The 20,235-nt window shown below is 38.8% G+C and overlaps 2 protein-coding genes across 2 annotated transcripts; both read right to left on the bottom strand.

The window, feature by feature from the left end:
• Window positions 1-1,732: 1,732 nt before the first annotated feature.
• LOC122304780 (protein FAR1-RELATED SEQUENCE 9-like) lies at window positions 1,733-2,849 on the bottom strand. Its single transcript, XM_043117044.1, has 3 exons — window positions 2,204-2,849; window positions 1,831-1,898; window positions 1,733-1,741 (listed from the first exon to the last, which is right to left on the bottom strand). Exons 1-3 carry the CDS (start codon window positions 2,847-2,849, stop codon window positions 1,733-1,735), a joined length of 723 nt encoding a protein of 240 aa, XP_042972978.1.
• Window positions 2,850-2,884: 35 nt separating this feature from the next.
• LOC122304779 (protein FAR1-RELATED SEQUENCE 5-like) lies at window positions 2,885-3,853 on the bottom strand. The gene has a single exon (XM_043117043.1). The coding sequence runs from the start codon at window positions 3,851-3,853 to the stop codon at window positions 2,885-2,887; it is 969 nt and encodes a 322-aa protein (XP_042972977.1).
• Window positions 3,854-20,235: the final 16,382 nt, after the last annotated feature.

Genomic DNA, 20,235 nt, shown 5'->3' with positions numbered 1-20,235 from the left:
AAAATGCTAGCAGATACATAATCTGTGACCCTAAAAATGCAATCCTTTAGTTGAGCAGATTCTGTTTGAGGACTTGATATGCATGTTTTTCCAGATAGAATTGTTCACTGGAGTTTTCTTGTCTGCAATTCTTGGTGTATCTTTTGGTTCTTTGGCCACCTTGTTCACCAAGGATCCTGAAGTCTTAGGAATTGTTAAAATTGGGGTATTGGTACGTAACCACACTTATGTTTTAAAATTTGTTCAAAATACTTTTTTAGCTTTGAAAGTTGATGTAACTACCAGTGCCCTTTTGATATTTCTAATGATTTTATCTAAAACTTGTCACAGTTTGTCAGTGCTAGTCAACCTTTGAGAAATCACTTGCTTGTCCGACAACTTAGAAGGCCTCCCTAAACCCCATAAACCCCTAAACCCCATAAACCCCATTCTAGTTCTAAACCCCATAAACCCCATAAACCCCTAAACCCCTAAACCCCATAAACCCTAAAACCCTAAACCCTAAAACCCTAAACCCTAAACCCTAAACCCTAAACCCATAAACCCCTAAACCCTAAACCCTAAACCCATAAACCCCTAAACCCTAAACCCTAAAACCCTAAACCCTAAAACCCTAAACCCTAAACCCATAAACCCCTAAACCCTAAACCCTAAACCCTAAACCCTAAAACCCTAAACCCCTAAACCCTAAACCCTAAACCCATGTGATTCTTTTAGTTCTTTTATTTCTTTTAGTTCTTTTGACTAAATTTAGTTCATGTAGTTCTTTTAGTTCTTTTTACTAACTTAGAATTCCTCTTAATTGTTGTCTAATATATGCTGATCTGATTATGTCCTTTTTAGCAAATGAGTTCTGCTTCTCATTCTTGCACAAGTTTGGAGAGACCACTTTGCTATTGTGGCTGCCAAACGAAGCTACGGATTTCTGGAAAAGCAAATACTTTTGGTAGAAGATTTTTCAATTGTCCAAACTATAAGATGAATAAGCAATGTGGTTTTTTTGAGTGGATTGATCTTCAAAGTCAGCAAAACAATTGCTGTAAGATGACATTGGAGTTAGCTGAACGGAGGCACGAGAGGGTACTTCATGAGCGTCTACGCATCGAAGAATCCAAATTTAAAGCATTGGAGAAGAAATACATGAGAGTGTTACGACTATTAATCTTGACATGGTTTTTTTTAATAATAGCTTATAGTGTACTTTTTATGAATCCAATAAATTATAGTGTATCTCGGCCACTGCTACGACTCATGTAAGCCGTTGTAGTAAATGTACTAAATGTCTCTTATGTAATGAGAACATCCTATGAATTGAATGCTTTTGAAATTTCCGGACCTTATTCTGAGATCAATTGTAGAATGAATTGATAATGTATTTCGACTTTGGTATAGTTTTTTTGCTTTTTTCGTTGTCCAAAACATGCTATAAAGGGCTATCATTTGGAAGGCATAATTGAATAAATTATGAAAAAAGGTAAAATCCACTTTTCACCATTAAAGTATACTAAGTAGGGCAAAATTATAATTTGACTAGATAAAGTGCCACATTGGTACAAAAACCTTCTATCAAAATCCCATTACAATAATTTCAAACAAAAATCTTCAAACAAAAATCCGAAAACCAATAAAGTGCCACAAAAGTTAAACACCATTACAAAAGTGTCATGTATCTACATTCTATTACAAAAAATGCCACTTCTGAAGAAAGGACCATGTAAATCAAGCAAATCGGCTACATTCCCTGTCACACGCAAAATAATGACGGATTATTTTAACCGATAAAATAAGTAAGACATTTATTCACTTACAAGTGAGTTCTAAATCACTTACCAAGTCACATGGGAAGCCATCATTATTGTAAATGTATCGATTTGTTGTCAGTTGCTTGCCCCAAATCCCTACATAAACAACAACAAAACATAAACAAAACAAATTTCATATCATGATAATAAATTGATAAAATACAACTAAACAGGAATATACCTCACTGAAGGACAATTGTTTTTAACATGTCCCTCATTCTTGCAAATGCTACAACGTCTTTTCTTTGTTGTCTGTGTTTCTTTTGGGTTTTTCGATCGTAACGATTTTGGCCGTCCTTTTGTTGGTACCCGTGGAGGATCCTGGACCGTTTGTGAAAAATTCGATACAACTTGACTTCTTTCGTTTTGGATAATATTGGTTGACTCCCCTCTTTGTGAACATGCTACATGATCTTCCATTGCAAGTAACTCTTTATGAACTTTCTCCAATGCAAGACATAGATGATTGTGTTTTTCAGCTGACTGTGAGCCAAGTTCAACAATGTCATAAAGTTGAATCATCAACTTGCTTTTTCTCATCATAGGATCATCTTGTCCTACCTGAACTTGCCCTTCCATTAATGGTATGTCAGGAATGGGTCGAGCTTTAGCATTAATAGTCCATCTTTCTTTTACCCAATGCTGTGGCAATTTATCTAACATCGATTTCTTGCCAAAAACACACAAGATATGCCGACAAAGAAGCCCCATAAACTCCCACATATGGCATGTACATGTTGTCTGTTCTTCACCATTCTCCAATGTCACATGATAAAGTGGTTTCTCTTTACCACTTATTACCACTCCATATGTCTTTCTTTCACCCTCTTTAGATAATTTTGTAGCTTTGTACCGTAAACTATTGAACAGTTCATCTTGGAAGATTATGAAAGACTTTCTTGTATAAACCATTGCCGCCTCCTCTTCAATTTTAAGAGGTGTTTTCAATATAGCCCGCGTAGATCTTGTCCGCACATCTTTCTCTTTTTCTTTAAAGTAACGTGCATCTATTGCCTTTTCATACTGATACACAAAGTCACTTACCATAGTGCTTGAACGAACGTAATCTTTGAAAAATTTGTTCATGCTTTCGCTCCTTTGAGTTGTGACATGCCAGCACAAAATGTCGAACGCAAGTAAGCCGGAACCCATTTATCCCGTTGGCTATAAAGATTCTGCAACCAATTATTTTCTTCTAGTTCATACTTCTCTAATATACAGCCCCATTCTTGCTCGAACTCATTAGTTGTAATTGTCTCATGGATGCAATGACGGAAATCTTTGCCAAAGTCCGGGAATTTGTTATAAACATGGGCCAAGTGTTCAGGAAACTTTTGTAAAATATGCCATAAACATAACCTATGAGTTGTATTCGAGAGTACCTCTGCAATTGCCTTCGCCATTGCCTTGTCATCATCGGTAATAATAGTTGCAGGAGCTTTACCAAGCATTGCCTCTTGCCATGTCCTCAATAACCATGTATATGATTCAGCTGTTTCATTAACCAATAACGCACAACCAAATATTATGGTCTGATGATGATGGTTAACTCCAGAAAATGGCACAAATGGCATCTTATACACATTGGTCAGGTATGTGGCATCAAAGGTAACAACATCTCCAAAATACTGATATGCAGCTCTTGATCGCGCATCAGCCCAAAAACAACTTCTCATACACCCATCCTTATCAACTTGCATGGAGTACACAAACCCAGGTTCTGTGAGTTGTCGCTCAAGAAAGTAAGAATATAACCTTTGTGCATCCCCCTCTTCAAATACTTTTCTCCTCTTGTTTCCCAAGTAGTTTTCAACATCCTTACCAATACAGCCAACATTGAAGTCACCACCTGATTCTTTACTCAACACTGACATAATCTTTCTTGTCGGTACACCGGACTCATTCAAAGTCATGATAAGTTTTTTTTGGACTTTAGTAACCTTTCTATTTCCGCGGAGCAAACTAGCACTCCTTGGTGTAAGTAGAATGTGGTTATGTCCAACCACAAACTTGTTCACCATCCACTTTTCACCATCTTTTTTTACTCCCATAATTGCTTTACATCCAATCTTGGTCTCAGCAATCTCAGGAACTGTTCTTTCTTTTTCTTTTCGACTTACCCGCCGAAATCCTTCCCTTGTGCAAACATAGTCTACTGCACAAAGTTTTTTCTCATCTTTCGACAATCAAGTATGATTTGTCCGAATTGCAAAACCTTTCCGTCTTGCATAAGCTTTGTAAAATGATTGGGCGTCTTCGACATCGTCAAATATCATACCAATAAATGGCTCCAAAGCCCCACTACTTGAATCTTCCACATTCACTTGTTCTTGAAGATTGACTCCTTCTTCAACATTCAACCCATCTTCGACATTCACACAATCTTCAAGAGTCACATTACGCTCATCATCCACCCCATCTTCAGCATTGACATCAAATTGTGCATCTACACTATCATCATCGACTTCATCACTATCAACCCAATAACTTTGTTCCTTTCATAAAAAAAAAAAAACCACATCATAAATTCAATAGTTATTAAAAAACAACCAAATTATAAATCTATCTAACATGGTTTAACACCACCATGTTTGAGAAAAAAATTAAAATCCTCAAAAAGAGTGGAATGTAATATATGATCTAATAACTAACAAAAAGTTGAATAAATTTTTCTGATAAATAATTATGAAGATATATGCAAATGATTGTTGCTTATATAGCATGTGGCTTTAGAATTGATATTCCCTAGTGGTTTTCCAGCTACTTATCACAACGTCATTAATTTGTTGGTATTATAAATAGGAACCCGCAATAGATATATGGGCAAAATATATGGGATAAGATTAATCAGACTCCACCAATCAAAGTCGAAGCTATCACTACATGGCTAACATTAGTATGCTTTAGTTTTTTTTTTTTATCTAACATTACAGACAGGATGCCTGTTTTTTTGGGTGATAAGGGATCAATCAATACATGGCTAAATTGTTCTTCATCTTCCAAGTTTGATGATGTGCTTAAGCCATGCGAAGATCCAGATTTAGTTCATAGCTTTATACCCCTAAGAAATAACAAGATTTCTTATATTAATATTCGTCACTTTTTACGTATCTATGGAAATTCATATTTCAAATGTTTATTCTTTTTTGCCTATCTCAAATATTTCAAATGTTTAGCCAAAAATCCAACTGGAATATGTGAATATAACATAACAGAGCCCTTTGTGACATTTAATCAAACACATACCGTGTCAGCCATGATAACTCCTTCTGGGCAACCGATTGTGTCGGCCAATAATATCCTAAGCTGCGTCGGCGTTGGACTGATATACAGGCGGTGCGAACAACAGTAGCTGAGTTGGTTTCGGACTGAGAAGGGTAGTATGATTCGGAAGGGTGAATGGTTTCGGACTCAAATGGTCTCGTCCCCGATTTACTTCGGCGTCGGTTTCGGACTGCGATGATTGAGTCGGCGTCGGGCTGAGATAATTTCGTCGACGACGGGCTGCGATTTTGGCCGTCCGTCGGTGTCGGGCTGAGGCAAATGGCAGAAGGGAGAAAACCTGTGGCTCGCGATCGTGGGAAGGGCAGACGAAAAACTCAAGCTGAAGCCTTCTGATTCCCTGCTTCACGGTCTACGGGCTGTTTACAGCTTTCTCTTACGTGGCATCAGCTGATTGGCGGGCTGTTATTTGAGTATAAACAGCCCGACCGGTCTGAAGCGTTTCTGTACTTTTATATGTTGCCTTTAATATCTCTTTGTGGCTTTAATTGAAAACACTATGGTGTCAATCATTGTGGAAAAGGATTGAAATTAAACGCAGCAAAGAGAAATGATTTATATTGATATTTATTTGATGATTATTGATTATTGATTAATTATTGATTTTATCATATTCACTATGAATTACATATATAAAAATAAATTTTATAAATGATAAAATATATATAAATCTATATCTCAAAACAATATACCGAAATATTTCTTTTAGTACTTAAATCGAAATGATTACCGAAATAGAATTCAAAACTTTGATTATAACCCCCATTACTACCTTGTGTAGATTATTGAATATAGCCCCATCTATATTTAGTTGCAGAGTTGCTTATTGTAAATTGTAACACCCTCAACTTTGAAAAGCTCTATTTTATTATTTATTTAAGGTTATTATTTATGTGGGGAGTTTTATTTATTTTTATTATTTAATGTTAAGTTTCAATGTGAAAATTTGGGTGATATTGTATTAGGCTTTTAATCCAAACCCATTATTTATTAGAAGCCCAAATGGCGTCATTGAACACTATTGGATAAGTGACAGGCCGGAATTTCATTCATGGTGACTAGGGATTTTATTGGGCCCAATAAATTGGTTAAAACTCATATAATATTATGGAGCAAGTAGGCTCATATTTATGGGATAATAGAGCCTAGAGTTTATTTAAAAGCCCAAAAGTAAATTTATTTGACAAATTGGTTTATTTTGGACTCAAGACTTGGGCCATTGGGATTTATTAAATATGTGGCCCATGAATATATGGGCAAGTCCAATAATTTATTTGGATCCTTTTAAGTGATTTTACCTGTTTATTAAACTTAAGAAGATTACTAAAAGGCCCATAAAAGGGCCTGAAGAGAAAACATGAAAGAAAGCCCGTGAAGATAGGCTCAATGATAGACCGATCACATATAAACCCCATGACCCGTGAGACCCAAGTTCCAGACCCAAATAGTATATAAATAAAGCCTCCATGCACGGACACCTTATGAACCTCCGACTAGGTTTTCTATTGTTTGTGCCACCCAAGTTCCACAGAGAGTCGCCTGGACCAAACTAGTTGCTTCCCTCATGGATGCAAAGTGAGAAGAAACACCACAACAAGCCACTTTGTTAGCCTCTCTCCCTTTGTGTTGCAGTTTTTAGAGATGAGATGGGATAAGTTAAAGAGATGAGATGAGATAAGTTAAAGTTAAAGTTAAAAATTAAATAAAATATTAATAGAATATATTATTTTTATATTGAGATTTGAAAAAGTTAAATTGTTTATTTTATTTTATATGAGAATTTGAAAAAGTTGTAATGATTAAATAAGATGAAATAAGATGAGATGTTTTGTGAAAGTGAACAAGGCTTAATCTTCTTATTTTATTTTCATGTAAAGTCAACTTGGGCTAAGCTGTTATTTTTTCTCAGTTTAGTTATTTCTTGCCTTTTATATCTGTGTATAGAAACAAAGGCCCAGTGTAATTTTGTTCAAGTTGTTACAATTTTAATCTTCTCATTTTGTTTCATGTAAGGTTAATAAGTCTAATAGGGCTAAGTTGTTATTTTTTCTCTATTTAGTCATTTCCCTCCTTTTATATCTGTGTATATACACAGAGGCCCCACTTAATTCCATTCAAGTTCAATACAAAGTTTCCATTTACAAGATTACATTCGTTCCTAAGTTCTTGGATTCTAGGATTCTTATTTGTTTCATGGTATTAGAGAGGATACCTTAGAAAGGTTCACTTCCTTCTACTACAATGGCATCAACTACCTTTATTTCACTCATTCCAAATGATTCCTATGCAAATCCTTATCACTTGCAGCATGGAGATTCGCCTAGTATGGTGCTTGTATCTCAAGTCCTCATAGGAGATAACCATCATACTTGGTGTAGATCAATTCATATGGCTTTAAAGTCTAAAAACAAGATTGGGCTTATTAAAAGAGTAATAAACCAACCTAATGACACATATCCGTTGTATGAAACATGGGAGCGCTGCAACAATATGGTCTTGTCATGGATACTGAACTCTATCTCAAAGGTAATTGGTGAAACTATTGTCTATGCAAGAACAACAAAGGAGATGTGGGAAGAACTAAAATGATTCAAGTCTAAGTCGCAATAGGAAAAGGACTTAGAGCTCGAGATCACCCTTTCCTGCACTACAGAACTCGAACAAAAGTCCTAGGCAGATAAGGCAGTAGCCAAGCCGGCCGAGGTGGAATGCCAGTTGGCAGCCAGTAATGTTCTCATCAAGGATCTGAAGAGCAACTTGGCGAATGTGAATGATGTGGTTCCTTCCATGGATGCCCAAATGAAGAACGCACCATTCATTCGAGATTAAGCATGGGCATATGGTTACATTATGGGGCATAAAGAGGATGCGAGACCATGTGTTAGAGGGCCCTTAGGGCGACTTGAGGTCCCTTGACTTGGCAAAGCTACCGCCTAACTTGCAAACACTGAAGCCCAGGGCTTCCATAGGCCCAGAATGGATGCCAGACGCCTTTATGAGTGATCATGCCAGGTGACTTTATTTTTTTTAGCTCACACTCTTTGTATCGCATATATTCATTAATAACATACTTTTTCTTCTTCTGGAACTCTTTGTCATCCTTTCTCATTTTGCTCCTTTTTATGTACTTTCTCTATTGGGGAGTGTAACAGTGTAGACAATACTTAGATCAATCGACATAAACAACCAAGCCCTAGATGCAAGATGATTAAACTTTGTTAGGGAGATTGAGCAGTTCATAAGACTGAACTCACCTCATAGACTCTACCCTATCAACTTATGAATTTGTAAGCTTGATGGTTAGATTTGTAAGACTCGAGCAATTCATAGGATTTGTAAACTAGATGGCCTTGCCTTGCAAACTTGTAAGCTAGATGGAGGTTTAGTAGTATGTCAGATTAGACTCGCCTCATTGACCCTCGCAAACGTAAGGGGAGTCGATCAGTACGTCAGACTGGACTCACCTTATGCCTTGTAAACTGGAGGGAGGTCGAGCAGTACGTCAAACTGGACTCGCCTCGTTGACCCTCATAGGTGCGAGGGGGGTCAAGTAGTACATTAGACTGGACTAACCTTATAAACCTATAAACTTGATGGAGGTCAAGCAGTACGTCAGACTGGACTCGCCTCTTTGACCCTTGCAGGCACTAGGGAGTCGAGGAGTACATTGGACTAGACTCGCCCTATAAACTTGTAAATTGATGGAGGTTGAGTAGTACGTCAGACTTGACTTGCCTCATTGACACTCGCAAGTGCAAGGGGGATAGAGCAGTACCTTAGATTGTACTCACCCTATCCCTTGTAAACTGGATGGATGTCGAGTAGTACGTAAAACTAGACTCGCTTCATTGACCCTCATAGGCTCGAGAGGGGTTGAGCAGTACGTTAGACTGGACTTGCCCTTGAAACTTGTAAACTGGATGAAGGTCAAGCAATACATCATACTAGACTTGCCCTGTAAACTAGATGGAAGTTGAGTAGTATGTTAGACTGGACTCGCCTCATTGACCCTTGGAGGCACGATGGCAGTTGAGCAGTATGTTAGACTAGACTCTCCCTATGCCTTGTAAACTAGATGGAGGTCGACTAGTATGTCAGACTAGACTCTCCTCGTTGACTCTCGTAGGCGCGAGGGAAGGTCGAGCAATACGTTAGACTAGACTCTCCTTGTAAACTGGATGGAGGTCAAGCAATATGTCAAACTGGACTCACCTCGTTGATTTGGACAGGAATATACATACTCATGGGAGACAAACACAATTTCGTTTATTTCTTTGACGTTATTGAAATAAAGTATACCTTACACTTTCAGCAAAAGAACTTCTGCAAGTCTTTGGCATTCCATGGGTATGGTAGGTCCTTTCCTTGTGAGTCTTTAAGCCTATACGAGCATGAGCAATTGTTGTTCATGACTACATAGGGACCATCCCATCTCGGCCCTAGCTTTCCTTCGTCCCGGGTGGTTGTCCCTGTCTGTCTCAACACTAGGTCTCCAACTTTAAAGGATCTTGGTAGGAATTGCTGGTTGAAGTGGCGTTCGACCCTTCTTTTGTTGACTGTCGTCCTTCCCTCTGCCTCCAATCTTCTTTCTTTCAACAAGTCAAGCTCTTCTTCTAGTCTTGCACTATTAGAATCTTGATTGAGGTGTTGGATTCTGTAGGTGGGCATACCTACTTCAACGAGCGCAACTACCTCATGTCCATAGGTGAGGGTGAGGGAGTTTCGCCAATCGAGGTTCTGACCGTGGTTTGGTAAGCCCACAGAACCCTTGGGAGTTCTTCAGCCCACGCTCCCTTCTTGTCATTATGCCTTTTTTTAAGGATCCCGAGTAGTGTCTTGTTGGTCGCCTTGATTTGCCCATTGGATTGCGGGTGTCATGGGGAGGAATACTTAAACTAGATCCCCAGATCTCTGCACCAGTCACTATAATGGTGTGAGTCAATCTGCCTTCCATTGTCTGATATGATAAAACGAGGGATATTGAATCTGCACACAATTGCTTTCCTCATGAACCAAGTGATGTTGCTTGCCATTATCATCACCATGGCCTCCGCTTTAACCCATTTAGTGATGTAGTCTACTACCATCATTACGAACTTTACCCTTCCTCTGCCCAAAGGAAGAGGGCCAACCAGGTCAACACCTTATTGTACAAAGGGCCATGGTGACGTGATTGATGTCAACTCCTCCGGTGGGCAATGAGGTACCAGGGAGAATTCCTAGCACTTCCAACATTTTCGAATTAACTCCTTTGCATTTTTAAGGGCATGTGGCCAATAGTATCATGCCCTTATTACTTTGTCGCCAATGCTTTTCCTCCCAAGTGGTTACTGCACACTCTTTCGTGTACCTCTGCCAGGACGTACTACGTTTGCTCAAGCAAAACGCACCTTAGGAGGGGCATGAAATAACCCCATTTGTATAAGACCCCGTTAGTCATGATGAAGTGAGCTGCTCTATTCTTGATTTTCTTCACTTCCCACTTATCATCTAGTAACTCATTCGCATCAAGGTACTTGATTATATTTGCTGCCCATTCTAGAGCTCCTGACTTCACCTCTGAGATCTCAACCCCTATCGTGGGCATCTCTACTGGCCTGACCACTGTTTGCTCTGGTAGGGGCGAGTCTTCCTACCTGGACGCAGCTTGCACCAGGTTTTCGACCTTTTGGTTCTAAGCTCTTGTTATTTACTAAATCTGAAAATATTTAAAGTGGCTACATTTGTCTCCTACCAATGTTAAGTACTTTTTCAATTTTTCACTCTTCCTGATTAACTTCCCCCGGACCTTGTTGACGACTACCTGGGAGTTGGCTTTCACCTCTATCTCATTAGCCCCCAGCGACTCAACGACCATTAAGCTGGCCAGTAGCACTTTGTACTCTACTTTTTTGTTGGTGATTTGAATGCTAATCTAACAGTGTAGTTATATTCTTCTCCTACATCTAATGATATGCACCCCTACTCCCCCTATAGCCTGATATGATGAACCATCAACAAAGACCTGCCAGGGCTTCACAGGAGGTGCATCTTGAATCTCACCTAGGAAGCCAGTGAACCCCCCTATGAAGTCTGCCAGTACTTGACCTTTGACAGAGCTTCTATGGATGCATTTGATGTCGAACTCACTCAGTTCTACTGCCTAGTTCGTCAACCTGATCGAGACATCTAGTCACTGTAAAATCTTCTTCCGATGGGCTTCAGTCAGGACTCGCATTGGGCATGCCTGGAAGTACAATCTGAGTCGATAGGTAATCATTATAGGGGTAAAGGCAAGTTGGTCCATGCGAGGGTATCTTGCTTCCGTACCCCAGAAAGCACGGTTAGTGTAGTACACCAACTTCTGGGAGTCCTTCAAATCCCACACTAGGGCTCTATCATGCTGACCCCACCTTTCTTTGGCCTTAGTTCTTGCATGTCTTCTGATAAGGCTTCTGGCCTTAATGTTTTTTGAGAATTGGTTGTCTTCGGCATACAAAGGACACGTTATGCCTATAGGAAAAATCTCACAGATAGCACCACTATTAACGTTGTGTTTCATATGCCTGGACAAGGTTCTAGCAACTAAATCCAGGGTCTACACATGCGAAAATAAGGGAAAAATGGGCTCAATGTGGTTCGAGAAACCTCCAATTCCTAAATCAGTCTCTTTGTGTGTATAGTAATGAATGGAGCATCACCGAAAATCAGAGAGAAATTTTTGTACCTGGGATGTAGCTTTGATACAAAGCTCAGAGAGAACATTCTATCCTTCATGTGATGGGAACCAAGATGGGCCTACTCTTAAAGATCCTTTGCAAGTTCCAAATGGGCCAATTACAAGATCGAGAGCTAAGAAGATCAAGGAAGCAATGCAAGAATTAGTACAAACCACTTAGGAAGAAGCTAGCAAGAGCCCAATACTCAAGATGGGCTTGAAAGAAAAAGAACCATCTTTGATCCACTTGATCTAAGCTGTGGAAGACTTGACTTAGAAATATGGCCTTTAGATATTAAGGCTTTCAATTTGTTTAAAAGATTTTTATTATTAGTTTTGAATAAGTGGGTTTGAGGATGCTTAACCCACATATGTCTTATTTATTTGAACTAGGTTTAGAAGTACTGTAGCATGACACTGTTCACGCTACAGTACCCGCGGCTACTGTTTACTAAGGGCATTTTTGAGAGAAAGGGTCTCAAATTTTAGTCTAGGGTTTTATCATGTTTTGGAGAGGGTATTTAAAGGATGTAACCAGCCATTTCAAAGCAGACATTTATTTCGAATTTTAATTGTGAGTGAGTTTTCTCCTCTTATTCTTAATTGAACTTTAGAACTTATCAAAGGTAAATCACAACTTTTGTGGCGTTCTTCCTCGTAATTTGGGTTCTTGAGACGGGATTTCAACGGGTCTAGATTTTAATATAACCTAGGTTCTTGAAACGAGTTCTCAACGGGTCTAAATTCTCCATCCATAGACTTGAATTTGGCATTCTTGGATGAGTTTTCAAATTGATTGTGGGTTCAAGAGATTCTCTTCCGGCGGGTTCACATCATTTGGTATTCAAAGCAAGGTTTTCATTCAGGTCTAATTCTATCTTTTGTTTGTTGCATCTTTAATTCTAGAGCTTCATTGTTTTAGGGTTCCAAAAAAAAAAGTGCAGAAATTCATTCTTCTTAGGGATGCGAAAATTTGCACCATTTAGGATTGAAATATCTATGGTTGCATTGATTCCCTTCTATTTTATTGTCAATTTTTATGTGTTTGAATTCAATTGTTTGATTATCCCAATTGAATATTTCTGTTTGTAGTTGAATTGTTGAGAAAAGAAAAGAAAAAAAAAATCCTCCAGAAAAAAAAGAAAAAGAAAAAAGAAGTGTAGAAAAATCCAAATTTTTTTTTTGAGCCTTTCATCATTAGGATTGTGTATCCTTCATTACAGTTGGTATCTTGTGTTACACTCACTCTTTCATTCATATAATTTCTGTGATTCTCATGTCCTTTCTTTCATTATGTATTTCTCTTGTTCTTGTTTCTTGGATCTAATTGCTAGTTGGGATTAAACAAGGTTGTTTTATCTTGATTGAGTTCAATTAGTTCTGAAAGAACTTGATTGAGAAAACTCGAGGTAAAAGGTAAGAGAGTGTGAGATTATTATCGGAAAAAAAAAAAAAAAAAAAGCCATTTCAGAGTGAAACACGAGTGGAGTGCCATCATTTGAGTATAAACACGTAAGGGAGCGTGTGAGGTCTTTTCTTTTTCTGCTAACATTTTCTTTTTGCTGCACATTACAATGTCTCACCGCAGTGGCTCATCACCCAAGGGGATATCAGATAACTCATTTGTGTTGCAAGCTATGCAACAACAGTTTGAGCGGATGAACATGCTATTAGGGCAATGGAGAATAGGATGAATCAACAACAAGCAGAGATTAGAAATTTGCAAGGTGGGAGAAATCAGAAGCGACGTGAGCCTAGGGTTGAAAATGCATATGAGAATGAAGGAGATGATGAGGATGAGGAAGACCTAACATATGAAATTGGGTTGGGTAGACATAGAGGAGTTAGGCGTGAAAGAGGATTTGAGGGGAACCTAGGGGGTCGGGATGGTGTCGATAGAGACTTGGGGAGCATCAAAATGACAACATCATCTTTCCAAGGTAGAACTGACCCAGAGGTTTATCTAGAGTGGAAGAAAAAAATAGATTTGGTATTTGATTGTCATAATTACTCTGAGGAGAAGAAAGTAAAGTTGGCAGTAATTGAATTCACTGATTATGCTATTATTTGGTGGGATCAATTAGTGGCCACTAGGAGGAGGAATCATGAGAGGCCTGTAGAGACATGGGGAGAGTTGAAAGCTCTCATGAGGCGGAGATTTGTACCTAGTTACTACTATAGGGACCTTTATCAAAAGCTCCAAAATCTTACACAGGGGTCTAAGAGTGTGGAGGATTACCATAAGGAGATGGGGGTGGCTATGATTCGGGCTAATGTAGAGGAGGACCGGGAGGCCACCATGGCTAGATTTTTGAGTGGTTTGAATAGAGATATAGCCAATGTGGTTGAAGTGCAATATTATGTGGAGATAGAGGATATAGTGCACATGGCTATGAAGGTGGAGAGGCAATTAAAGAAAAAAGAGACAGCAAGGTACACTTCGGTTTCTAGCACTACTTGGAAATCAAAGTGGGATAGGAATGATCCTGCTGAAGCAAAGAGAAAGGTTCCTAAGGGCAAAGATGAGGGACCTAGCAGCAAAGCCAAGGTAGAATCTCAACCTTCAAGGAATAGAGAAAATTAAATGCTTTAAGTGTTTGGGTTTAGGGCACATTACTTCTCAATGTCCAAATAGGCGAGTGATGATTATGCGTGATAATGGGGAGGTGATGACTGAGAGTGAGGATGATCGTGATGGAATGCCCGAGTTGGTTGATGCTAATGATGACGAAGGAGTGATATACGCTGTGAGTGAGTCTCTTATTGCAAGGCGTGCTCTCAACACACACATTAAGGTGGATGATGCCGAGCAACAGAGAGATGACATTTTTCGTACTAGATGCCACATCAACAACAAGGTATGTAGAATGATTATTGATGGAGGGAGTTGTACTAATGTTGCTAGCACTATTTTAGTTGAGAAATTGTATTTACCTACTTTGAAACACCTTAAACCATACAAGTTGCAGTGGTTGAATGATTGTGAGGAGGTTAGGGTAAATAAGCAAGTGTTAGTTTTTTTTTCAATTGGGAGGTACAAGGATGAGGTACTTTGTGATGTAGTACCAATGCATGCTGGCCATATTTTGTTGGGGAGGCTGTGGCAGTGTGATAGGAGAGTGATTTATGATGGGTTTAGAAATATGTATAACTTTGAAAAGGATAGAAAAAGAATCAAACTTGCTCTTTTAACTCCAAGCCAGGTCTATGAAGACCAATTGAAACTGAAAAGTGAGGTTGCTCAGAAAAGAAAGAGTGAAAATGAGAGTAATCAAAAAAGAAAGAGTGAAAATGAGAGTGATAAAAAAAAATGAGTGAAAAAGAGATTGAGCAGAAAAGAAAGAGTGATAGTGAAAATGAGCACAATAAAAAGAGTGAAAAAGAAAGTAGAGATGTGGCTGAAAGTAGAGAAAAAAGAGTAGAGCCATGAGAGAAAAAAGAAAGAGAGTCTGTAGAGAGGAAAGGAAAGACAAAAGTGAGTTTCTATGCCAGAGAGAGTGAGGTTAGGAGGGCTTTCTTCACAGATCGCCCTATGATTTTTCTTGTCTATAAAGAGTCTTATCTTACTCTTGATGACACTCACCAGTCTATTCCTAATTTGGCTATTTCTTTGTTGCAGGAGTTTGATGATGTATTCCCAGAGGAGATGCCTAATGAGTTGCCACCCATTATAGGCATTGAGCATCAGATTGATTTTGTACCTGGAGCTGCTATTCCAAACCGACCAGCCTATAGGAGTAATCCAGAGGGGACAAAGGAGCTTCAAAGGCAAGTTGAGGACTTGATGAGTAAGGGGTACGTGAGGGAGAGCATGAATCCATGTGCAGTACCAGTGCTATTAGTGCCAAAGAAGGATGGGACGTGGAGAATGTGTGTTGATTGTAGGGCGGTCAACAATATTACAGTAAAGTATCGGCATCCCATTCCTAGATTAGATGATATGCTTGATGAATTGCATGGCTCATGTATTTTTAGTAAAATTGATCTTAAAAGTGGGTACCATCAAATTCAAATGAAAGAGGATGATGAATGGAAAACTGATTTTAAGATTAAGTATGACCTTTATGAATGGTTGGTTATACCATTTGGACTTACAAATGCATCCAATACTTTCATGAGATTGATGAACCATGTCCTACGTGCATTCATTGGCAAGTTTGTGGTTGTGTATTTTGATGATATCCCAATGTACAACAAGGACTTAAATGAGCATATTGAGCATTTGAGATATGTGTTTGATGTGTTGAGATGTGAAAAGTTATATGCTAATTTCAAGAAATGTACCTTTTGCATGGAAAGAGTTATTTTTCTTGGATATGTTGTTAGTACAAAGGGTATTGAGGTGGATGAAGAGAAAGTCAAGGCCATCAAGGAGTGGCCAACGCCAAAGAGCATCACTGAAGTAAGAAGCTTTCATGGCTTAGTTAGCTTTTATCGGCGTTTTGTTAAAGACTTTATCACCATTGTTGTACCACTCACTAAAGTCATTAAAAAGAATGTTGGGTTTCATTGGGGGGCTACTCAAGAGAATGGTTTTGCCACCATTAAAGAAAGGTTGTGCTCTACACCTGTGCTAGCATTACCTGATTTTAACAAAACTTTTGAGATTGAATGTGATGCCTCAGGTATGGGGATTGGAGCTGTTTTGATGCAGGATAGGCGGCCCATAGCCTTCTTCAGTGAAAAGTTAAGTGAGGTCTCACTCAAGTACCCTACTTATGACAAAGAGCTTTATGCTCTTGTTCGTGCATTGGAGACTTGGCAGCACTACGTATAGCCTAGGGAATTTGTGATGCACACCGATCATGAATCATTGAAGCATCTCAAGAGTCAAGGTAAGTTGAATAAAAGGCATGCTCGTTGGATGGAATACATTGAAACATTTCCATATGTCATCCGTTACAAGAAAGGTAAGGATAACATTGTTGCTGATGCTTTATCTCGAAGGTATGTACTTCTTACTTCTATGAGTGCTAAGATACTTGGGTTTGAATATGTGAAAGACCTATATGCCGATGACGCTGACTTCTCTAATGTGTACATGGCATGTGATAAGACAGCATTTGGTAAGTTTTACAAGCATGAGGGTTACTTGTTTAAAGAAAACAAACTTTGTGTGCCAAGTTGTTCTATGCGTGAATTACTAGTGCCTGAGGCACATGGTGAGGGATTAATGGGACACTTTGGTGTCAATAAGACTTTGGATATTTTGCATGAACATTTCTTTTGGCCTAAGATGAAGAGAGATGTCACTCGCATTTGCGGCAGGTGCATTACATGTAGGAAGGCCAAATTTAAAGTGTTGCCACATGGGTTGTATACACCCTTACCCGTTCCTAGTGAACCATGAGTTAACATATCTATGGACTTTGTTTTGGGGCTACCTAGGACAAAAATGGGGTAGAGATTCTATTTTTTTGGTTGTGGATAGATTTAGTAAGATGACACATTTCATTCCATGCCATAAAACATATGATACCACAAATATAACTGACTTATTTTTCAGAGAGATAGTGCGACTCCATGGTGTTCCCAGGAGTATTGTTTCTGATAGGGATGTTAAATTCCTTAGCTACTTTTGGAAGGTGTTGTGGGGGAAATTGGGTACCAAGCTCTTATTTTCCACTACTTGTCATCCGCAAACTGATGGTCAGACTGAAGTAGTTAATAGGACCTTAACTCAGCTTTTACGCACTGTTGTTCATAAGAATTTAAAAACTTGGGAGGATTGTTTGCCATTTATAGAGTTTGCATATAATAGGACCGTGCATACTACTACTTCATATTCTCCTTTTGAAATTGTTTATGGATTCAATCCGCTTACCCCTTTAGATTTGTTGCCTTTACCAGTTGATGGCAGGAGTAGCTTGGATGGACAAAAGAATGCGGAGTTGGTGAAATCACTACATGAGATGGTACGGCTTCAAATTGCCCAAAAGAATGAAAGGGTTGCTTCCCAAGCCAATAAAGGGCGAAGGCGTGTCATCTTTGAACTTGAAGATTGGGTTTGGGTTCACATGCGCAAAGCAAGATTCCCAATTCATCGGAGGACTAAGTTGCATCCTTGAGGAGATGAATCTTTCCAAATCTTTGAGAAAATTAATGAAAATACCTATAAAATGGATCTCCCAGGTGAGTATAATGTGTCTGCTACCTTCAATGTTTCTGATCTTTCTCCTTTTGATGTAGGTGAAGATTCGAGGTCAAATCCTTTTGAGGAAAGAGGGAATGATGGGAACCAAGGCAGGTCTACTCTTAAAGATCCTTTACAAGTTCCAAATGGGCCAATTACAAGATCGAGAGCCAAGAAGATCAAGAAAGCAATGCAAGGTACAAACCACTTGGGAAAAAGCTAGCAAGAGCCCAACACTCAAGATGGGCTTGAAAGAAAAAGAACCATCTTTGATCCACTTGATCCAAGCTGTGGAAGACTTGACTTAGAAATATGGCCTTTAGATATTAAGGCTTTCAATTTGTTCAAAGGATTTTTATTATTAGTTTTGAATAAGTGGGCTTGAAGATTCTTAACCCACATATGTCTTATTTATTTGAACTAGGGTTTAGAAGTACTGTAGCATGACACTGTTCACGCTACAGTACCCGCTGTTCACTAAGGGCATTTTTGAGAGAAAGGGTCTCAAATTTTAGTCTAGGGTTTTATCATGTTTTGGGGAGGGTATTTAAAGGATGTAACTAGCCATTTCAAAGCAGACATTTATTTCAAATTTTAATTGTGAGTGAGTTTTCTCCTCTTATTCTTAATTGAACTTTAGAACTTATCAAAAGTAAATCACAACTTTTGTAGCGTTCCTCCTCGTAATTTGGGTTCTTGAGACGGGATTTCAACGGGTCTAGATTTTAATATAACCTAGGTTCTTGAAACGAGTTCTCAACGGGTCTAAATTCTCCATCCATAGACTTGAATTTGGCATTCTTGGATGAGTTTTCAAATTGATTGTGGGTTCAAGAGATTCTCTTCCGGCGGGTTCACATCATCATGTCACGGTTAAGCCGTCCCCTTCACATCTATTTTCATATGTGACATGGTGTTCTGTGGAAGAGCTTTTAATGTGACAACCATATGATTTTGTCCTTATTTTCCATAGTACTAATTGGAGTTTTTAGAATCAAATTAGCTTCCCCCTCCTCGAAAATGTCTTGTGCCAATTCTACAACGGTTGCCTTGCCATCTAGGGTCTTGACTAGACTAGTGACTTTACTAGGATTAGAGTGGCCTAGCCATCTGTCTTTCCAGATTAGGATGGATCCTTCTCAGTAAGGAGTGCATACCACATGGAGAAGTCAAGGGAGGTGGCAACTCAAGGTCAAGCATCAGCAAGTAACAGATTTAAAAATGTGTGGAATAAAATTTGGCAACTTCATGTAACTCTTAGTGATAAAGTTTTCGACCCCCCCCCCCCCTCCTAAAACTCAATCCAATTTGTTTAAGAAGAAAGTGGTGAATGATCCCCTATGCCCCATCTGTTGCAGGGAAGAAGAGAATGTCCTACATGTCTTATGGAGCTGTAAAGCAGCAATGGATGTGTGGAGTCAATGCTCTAAAAGGCTTCAGAAATGCACTATCTCTCAGTTGCCAATGCTGCTATTTTTTGACTTATTAACTAGGGTGCTAGATGAAGAAAAATTATAAGAATTTGTGGTGGTGGCAAGGAAACTCTGGTGGAGAAGAAACTCCTTCGTCTTTAACAAGGAGTTTACTCATTCAAACTCCATTGTAAGGGATGCAAGAACTTTGTTAGACATGCTGTTAGAGAGGGATAATGAGCATAACAGCAGAGAAATACAGGTATGTTCCTTAGTTGCTGTATGGCAGGCCCCTCCATCGAAATGGTTTAAGATTAATTGGGATGGTGTTGTGGATAGGGCTAGTGGATTGATTGGCATTGGAGTGCCTATTAGGGACTATGCTAGCCAGATCATTGCCACAATGAAGCAGAGGAAACAATTTTTTCCTGACCCCTATTAGCTTGAGTCATTTGGAGCTTTACAGGCTACTAAACTGGAATTGGATCTTGGATTGCAATAGATTGTTATTGAGGGGGAATCTTTGCAAGTCACAAAGTCTTTACTAGAAGAAAAAGAAGCATGAAGTAGTTCTAGCATGTTTATGAGTGAAGTAAGGTCATATCTTAAACATTTTACAAAGTAGGAAGTTTCTCTTGTTAGGAGAAACGGCAATATTATAGCGAACTTACTTGTAAAAGATGCTCTTACCATTTTGATTTAATTGTAACTATGGAGGAAGCTCCTCCCTGTATCTTTTCAATTTTATAATGGAATGGCATAAGGATATTTCCTTTCCCAAAAAAAGCAACAGTTTTAATTTTTTTTTTTTTTTAAATTTTCCTTGCCCTTAGCCTAGTTTCCCATACTAAGCACTTTCTTAATTTGATACAACCTAAAGGGCTGAATCCTTTGGATGACTCCAAGGAT

This window comes from Carya illinoinensis, chromosome 3 (genome assembly GCF_018687715.1).
Source record: "Carya illinoinensis cultivar Pawnee chromosome 3, C.illinoinensisPawnee_v1, whole genome shotgun sequence".
In the NCBI taxonomy this organism is placed as follows: Eukaryota; Viridiplantae; Streptophyta; class Magnoliopsida; order Fagales; family Juglandaceae; genus Carya; species Carya illinoinensis.
Note: the sequence above shows the minus strand (reverse complement) of the source record. Positions and strands in the feature narration are given on the sequence as shown.